Here is a 7,818-nt window from a genome sequence, read left to right as displayed (position 1 = left end):
ACCCCCCACCCCTTTTTCTCTCCCCCCCCTCGCTACACACATGCACACGTGCGCGTGCGCGCGCGCGCACACACACACACACACACACACACACACACACACACACACACACACACACTTACCACCTCTCCAATCTGCCAAGCCATACAGTATATCGAAGCGATGTTTCTTTGCGAAGAACTGCTAAGCCTATGTGAGCTAACTCCTTATCAGCGTAATTGTTGAGCACACATTGGAAGGTACTCAAACAGGCTTGTTTGAGAGTAATCGCAAGCTCAAAAGAGGTGCGCCGTCATGCAGTTCTGACGAGTAGTAGCAATCAAACAAGCAGTCCCTCCCCCCCCCCCACACACACACATAAACACAAACCAGTGCCTATGGGTCAACCAAAAAGAACAACTGCACTGCACGAGGAGGTACAACAACCCATCTTTAAGTGTTATTTTCTTTTTAAATGAAAGTCTGTCGTTATATGGACACACTAGAGCTGTTTACTGCCATAATATTTCTCACCCGTAACTCTTACCACTGGGCTGAGCACTAAGACAAGTCTAGTAGGATAACAATTGAACAGAAACAGATAACAAGATCGAAGGAAGAAAGTACAGCTTATGGTCGAAACATTCGCAAAGACCCATGCCTAAGTTTCGCAATCTCTAACACACAGGCCAGGGACCTCAAGCTGCAATCCAATTTCCTTCCCGTTCAGTAATATTAATTATTTACGATAATTCCAGTGAAAAGCAGAGACTCTTCCAATAAATACACATGCCCCATTCCCCTTTTCCGGCACAACCTCCATCATAAATGCCTTTACAATTAAGCTGATTACACTTAAAATGAAAAGGTAAGGCCCTCATTCGTGTCCTTTCAATTATCAAATACAACCCAGCCCCCCTCCCCAGGAAAATCTGATAATTCAAAGCAGACGCCCAAACGAAAACAACAAAATTATCTTAATACTTCACAGCCCTGTAAATAAAGGCAATGCTAATACAGATAATTTGCAACAAAAAATATGGAGGCACACTCAATAACTTAATAAATAACGACGCACAAAGCTTAAGACATAAATATCAACTTAGGAAACACAAGCAAATTTGTCTGAGATGAATAGCCAGGCTTATTGATCAAGGGCAGATCGTTTAAAAGCACTGGAAGACAGAAAAGAAACACGCACTGTTGAAAAGTCTTGTCTTTGAACACCTTGACACTATTCGCGCAATGATATGCCTCCACAGTAGGAGACAACGACACCGGAGGCTCCCTGGCAACCCCCAAAGATTATTAGTAGAGTATGAAGCAGATTTAAACCTTCAAGACATACTTTTAGTTGCACAACCATTAAAACTCTGTGACAAAGCATAATATGACGACAACAACAACAAAGAGAATAAAAACAGAAAAAACAGCCAAAATAACAGAAACGATTGTCAAAACATAGCGTGCGGCCAGCCAGCACAGTGTGGCTTCCTTTCTTTGAAATATACACATATAGAATCATAACAAAACATTACAGAAGTAAGGAAGAAAGAACAGACCACACACGAACGTAAACCAGCCACCCATGACAGTACCCCCACAAAACAGCAGCTAAGTAAGTGATATGATAATCTTTAAAACATTGCGTGGGTTTAATTAATCAAGAGGAACGCCGGAGCACCGTATCCCCCCCCCCTCTTTTTTTTTCATCGAAGCGCACATAGCTTCCTTAAAAAAATTTTTAAAAATCCACCAAAATAACGCCATACCTCTATAATGTCCTTGTTGGTGCGACTCTCATGAGGTTCGTTGTACTCTGTGTATTTGAGAAGCACTTTGTCCATGTCGGTGCTGGCGTATTGGAACAGTTTGCTGGACGAGTTGAAGATAATGAGCGCTATCTCACAGTCACACAGCACAGACAGCTCGTACGCCTTCTTCATCAGGCCGAACTTGCGTTTGGTAAAAGTCACCTGTGTGTGTGTGTGTGGGGGGGGGGGGGGGGGGGTAGACACGAGAGGCAGTGAGCAAAGACCAAGACTTTACTTACACCTATTTCATAAAGTCAAAATTAGCTTAGTGAAATTCGGATGAGTGTAATCGCAAAGAAGAGTAACACACGCTTGAAAGACGTAACAGCTATAATAATAATAATAATAATAATAATAATAATAATAATAATAATAGCGTTAATAGTAATAGCAATATCAATGATGATACTGATAACAACAACAAAAATAATAATACGATATCATTATTATTATTATTATTATTATTATTATTATTATTATTATTATTATTATTATTATTATTATTAATCAATTAATTAGTCATTTGATCTTTAAAAACCCATAATACAAATCTCAAATCGTCATAGAGTTATAATTAAAGCCCTAAAAACAGCGAACCTTACACTAACACGATCGCTGTGGAACATTGTTGATGAACAGTCAGTGAACACCGGTACGGAAATTGAACACACTTCTGAAAGCTGCTTGAAGCTGCTTGACTTAAAAGTAACCAGATAGCAGTAAAACGTCCATTCCATAACAATTTTACACATTAATACATAAAGTTCCGGTTACTACTCTCATTATCCAGCAACATATTTTACTGACCGACGAAGCCTTTGACAAATTCATGTCCATGTTTTCGTTTAATTCGACTTTCACACTTCCATTTGAAAACTTCTTGTAATTATATTTACTCACGATGTGGATATAGGGGTATGCCATTTTGTTTTACTCAAAGTGCCGGACACCGTCCACAAAATTGCCTGTTTTTGTCTAACTGAGGGACAATGTTTGAAGCCCTCTCTGACCCTGTTTGAAGCGGATAGCTTCGTCTCTGTTTGTCTATCCATATGTCTGCCTGTCTGTATGTCAAAGCTTGTCACAGTTAACCAAGGCTATGTGGAATACATCTGAGCACTAAGAAAGACACTAGCACTTTACAAAAACATTTTTCCCATGTGGAAATTGAACACACGCCGTTCACGTGCAAAGCAGACACCCATAACCATTACATCAAAGGCTCCAGCCCGTTTGTTATTACAGTCATTGCTTAAAACGCCTTCTGTCAACACAATTGTAATAATTTGAGAGGGAGGCTGCTTCTACTCCGCCGTGTCAGGGCCAACTCAAGCTTAGTGGGGTAAACCATCACAGCAGACAACGATACTCAATTTAAAAAAAAAAAGACGAAAAAAAAAGACCCCAAAACAACTTTAGCACTTGGGGAATCGCACTCACTTCATCTGTGAGCAAAAGTGAAGAGCTTAAGTATTTCACCACAGACACAGGTGGTCTGTTTGTGTCTGGTAGAGTGCTGAACTCAAAGACAAACACACAAAGAAGACTCACCTGTCTGTTCCTCTCATCCCCGATGCGGGAGATTTGTATTTTCTTGCGTCCCATGGCTTTGGTGTGTGTCTTGTTGCCCTCCAACGTGATGGCTGTGCTGGGGCGCCGCGAGGCCTCGAACAAACAATCGACGGTGCTCACACTCGATGGCTCTCACACGATCTCTGGAATGCACAGAGGAAAAATGGGGATTAAGATAAACAGCAACTACAAACATAATGACTGCAACACAAAATATGCAGAAGCGTCAACAACAACGCCAAAATAACAACAATAACAGATTTGAAATACTGGTGTAAAAACTACGGCCAAAAAAGTAAACAAGGAACAGGGTCCTGACTCTATATATAGTCTTGAGGAAAATGACGTGAAACAGCGGAAATAGAAAATTCCCCCTTCCTTAACTATTTACAAATAAAAAATTCCACAGACATTTTAAAGTGGACCAAACTACTATTATTCAAAAGCAGACACATTCGTCCTGCCCCAAGGAGCGTGTTCAACAATTTTCGGAAAGACGCCACGTTAAATCGTCCCCCTTCCCCCGCTCCATCCCCTCCGATCTCCAATGTCAGTAACGGTGAACAGAATTCCACGACAGGCTTCTTGGAAAACAATAAGCGTAATAAGTCTGCTGTACGTTCCTCACTATATGGATGTCACCTGACCGGGTGGTGGTTTGTCCAGTTCCTTTTTGAGATGGCATTGATTCAAAGATAAAAACCTTGACGGTTCTGAATAGGACGACAGAGTGACATATCGGAATCACGAACTCGACCTTTAGAGTCTATTAAAGTTTGTTATACTGGTAGAATAGTGCAGTCCAATCCAGACCCGACTGATATTCCTAACGGCAACTTTTTATTTTTATTTTGGTACAGTTATGGTATTTGAAGCAGTACTTTTGTCCGCGTACACCTGCTGATTCAAATAGTTCAGACTTCGAGTAAGTCTAGGTAGTCACGTAGCACTTTTACGGCAAATTAAACCGCACTAAAGAAGGGGAGAGTGTGAATCCTCACGAGTCCCCGTAAAAAATCGTTTTAAAAAATGTGGAAGAACCCCCCCCCCCAAACCCAATAAAACCTCAATAGTTTTAAATTTCTTTCATTCCTTTGATTAGGTAGTTAACAGGTGGTCCGTGAACAAAACAATTAATATTTTAAAATCTTCCCCTTCAGCTGGAGAGCAGAAAATACCCCCCCCCCCCCCCCAGTAGAGCCTGACTAGATTCTAGAACAACTCCGGGTCCAGGGGCAATCGTCCTAACCCGGGTCTCATCCCAGCAATCACGTGTAATCTCTCGGGAGCGGTACAGGAGAGCAGCAGGAGCTGGTGAGTGAGCATGTTTCCCTCAGTAAGCGGCTGTACGGGCTCATGCCATGCCGGCATCTTCCGGCAGGCTCACCACGGCCACTTCTTCGAGTCTAGTTTTTGTTTTAGTACGAGCTTTACAGCACGTGCAACACAAAAAGGTCAAATAAGTGCCGAAGATAAAACGATATTACAAACGACTAACAACCATACAAAAGAAGAAGGAGGGACCAGGGCGATAGACGTTTGACAGGGAAGAAAGAGCTATAACTGCACCATATCACTCGCGAAACACCCGCCTTCTTTGCGTTTGGGTACAGAGAAGAACACCCACACAATACACAATAACGACCATTTAGTGCAAGGGAAAACGCAAGGTAAACAGGCCGAAACAACAGCACGGGAACAAAGACGTTCTGGAACACAGTACAGAAGTAACGAACAACGCGGACAATTTTGTCTTCTGTATTGTTTCCTCACAGAAGGACGTTTCAACGGCCGAACATTTGGTCCAGGCGTAAGTGTAAAGAGTAGGGAACGCCGTATAGGCAACACGAGAGAAGGAACACGGGAGAAAATATCATGTACGTACACCATATGATACTTGAATACTGCTTGGGAGAAAAACGATAGTCCGATTTTGGTGACTTTAAGAAATCTTAAGTTTTTTTTTATCTTCGGATGTCAATGCGCGGTATTCCATTATCAAAAGTGCTGCATCATATTTTGTGTGTCAATGTATTTGTCACACCTAATTCTGTCAAGAGGAAGACCTTGTAAATGATTGATCATTATTTTTGTGTTGGGAGGTGCTAATCGGATAAATCAGATTCAGGTGAAATTTATGTGGGCCAACTATAGCTTGCCCGATTTCGTCTGTCTGCAGTTAAAACGGGATAAAAACAAATCCCTCTATTTAAATAACCTGCTCAGGTCTTTGCATGAGGGTATTAAAGTTGGGTGACCACCAGAATCTGAAAACCCATTAATGAAGGCCACAGCAAAATACGGTTCCGATATCTTTTTCTTTGAAGTAAGCATAAAACATATTAAAATATTATACAATTTACAGCATATATACATGAATACACCTAAAACATTCACAAACCAAAGAAACACGGCCCAACAGACAGGCGAATACTTTTCGAGACGTACTTCGTGACTTCTAGTTCTAGACGGTCTTGGGGTGAAAAACTACGTGATTTCACTGGCATAAGGTATCAAGGTGGTGTCGTTGTCTCATTATGAGAATTTATAGGTGATCTTACTGTAACCATTGATTGCATAGAAAAGGGCAGTGTTTAAAATAAGGGTCAAATAAAACCAGGGACATCACATTTTTATCTTTACTATCAAGACATTATATAAACCCATCCTGCTCAAAGTCCTATTCCCACCTCCCCGTTGGTGACAAGAGGTAAAACTTGCAACTTAATAAATTCGATTAACTGTATTGGAGTACAATTTGTGGCGAAACGATAGTTTTTATGTAATTTTTCTACGGTAAACGTTGTGTCGTCATTGTGGCGAAACGTCGGTCCGAGACGTTTCGTCGCAAAAGACGCAACAAGGGGACTACCTGCCCGAAGTCTGACAACTGAAAAATAGATGAAGAGATGCACATGCCGTTGATTAAACGTTAGGGTTAAGCCGGGCCACATACCTTAACCACAGTAGAAGCAACAACAATACCCGCTACCCAAGGGAGGCTGTGGCCCTGGCGAAGAGCACGCTCTTTGGGGCTCCAAACATTTCGAACGGATAGGCTACCACACACACGCAACAACAACAATAGCAGAAACAACATAACAATAGTAAATCAACGACAGCAATAGTAACAACACAGTAACAATAACAACAGTGGGTACAGTGATATAAAAATAGTAACGACAAAGAAATCTGAGATACAAACATTATAAGCAAAAATCTTCCTGGAAAAGAACAAGGACAATAGAGATATGGCAGTTACTGGAAAAATTTTGAATCAATTGGGACGTTACGTGTCAATAAGAAGGCAGAATGCTTCGTTCCTTAATGTTAAGGTCAATCCAAGGTAATAGCAACATCCCACCAAAGCAGAATAAATACTTGACAAAATAAATTCCACAAGCGGAAATCGCTTCAGAACTCGAGTCTAATGTTGTACGCATAGAGCCTGATTATGTTTAGTTTTTGCATTTGCAACGCAATAAGGTCATATAAGTGCCGAAGATTAGAGGTGTTACAAGAGAGTAACAAACACACACAAAAAAAAAAAAGAAAAAGGAGAGATAAGGACGGCAGCTGTTTGAAAAGAAAATAGGAGACAAAAGCGTCAGGGCACCCACCAACCACCCATAGAGCTTGATTATGATGCTCGAAGAGGACGAAAAAGATGAAGAAATAAAAGAAAAGTGAGGAGGAAAAGGAAAGGAGAGATAGAACTCAGAGCAGCCCGTACGGAAAGAGAAAAGCGAAGAACAAGAGAAGGGAGCGAAAGAGGAGCAAGAAGAGGGGAGAGAAAGACGAAGGAAAAGAGGGGAAGAGAAAGGAGCGGGGAGAAGAGGATAAACTGATAGAGGATGAGCTGGAAGACAAAACGTGGAACGGAAGTAGGAGGGGAGAAGAGGAAGAGGGAGAGGAAGGAAGAAATCAGAAATGAGCGGATGAGCAGTGGGAATAGCAAGAGGTGAAGGACGAAGTGGAGAGGTTTAAAAAAAAGAGGGGGGGGGGGGGAATAAGTAGAAGTTCGAGTAAGGAGAAAAAAAATCGACAGAATAGAAATCGGTGCGAAAACAGTAATGCTAATAGACAAAAAAAAACAACGGGCAAGGAAAGAAGTAGGACCTACCAGCTGCAGCCTCAACTACCCTGTTGGGAAGAGAGGAGGAGGGAGAGAAGGGATAAAGAAAGATAAGAGGTGTGAAAAAAGTAAGAAGAAGAAGGAAGAATGGGATACGGAGAGGCAGAATCGCACCTTCAATATAACTGAGTCCAAAGCACATCTAGAATTCTATTGATAATGATTTATTAAAGACACAGACATTCTACTTATCTGGTCTGTCACTAACCGATCGGCGGACGGATAGACAAATCAAGACAATTTGGCTGAAGATAAAGGGGCGGGAAAAGCCTAGAATTGTCAGGGGGGAAAAAAGAACAAAAACAAACAAAACACCCC

The 7,818-nt window shown here is 41.5% G+C and overlaps 1 protein-coding gene across 5 annotated transcripts in view; it reads right to left on the bottom strand.

Annotated features, from left to right (window-relative positions):
* LOC101858769 (myocyte-specific enhancer factor 2A) overlaps positions 1-7,818 on the bottom strand; it is a 197,433-nt gene that overhangs the window by 65,283 nt on the left and 124,332 nt on the right. For all 5 annotated transcript variants that reach the window (XM_005094234.3, XM_035968721.1, XM_013080208.2 and 2 more), the window contains 2 exons: positions 3,345-3,508; positions 1,752-1,955 (listed from right to left, as the gene is read on the bottom strand). In XM_005094234.3, the coding sequence (XP_005094291.1) occupies positions 1,752-1,955; positions 3,345-3,398 (258 nt within the window). In that variant the 5' untranslated portion in view covers positions 3,399-3,508. The remainder of the gene's footprint in view (positions 1-1,751; positions 1,956-3,344; positions 3,509-7,818) is intronic.

The sequence above is a fragment of the Aplysia californica genome, unplaced genomic scaffold, assembly GCF_000002075.1.
Source record: "Aplysia californica isolate F4 #8 unplaced genomic scaffold, AplCal3.0 scaffold00078, whole genome shotgun sequence".
Taxonomy (NCBI): Eukaryota; Metazoa; Mollusca; class Gastropoda; order Aplysiida; family Aplysiidae; genus Aplysia; species Aplysia californica.
This window is presented reverse-complemented; position numbering and strand designations above follow the sequence as displayed.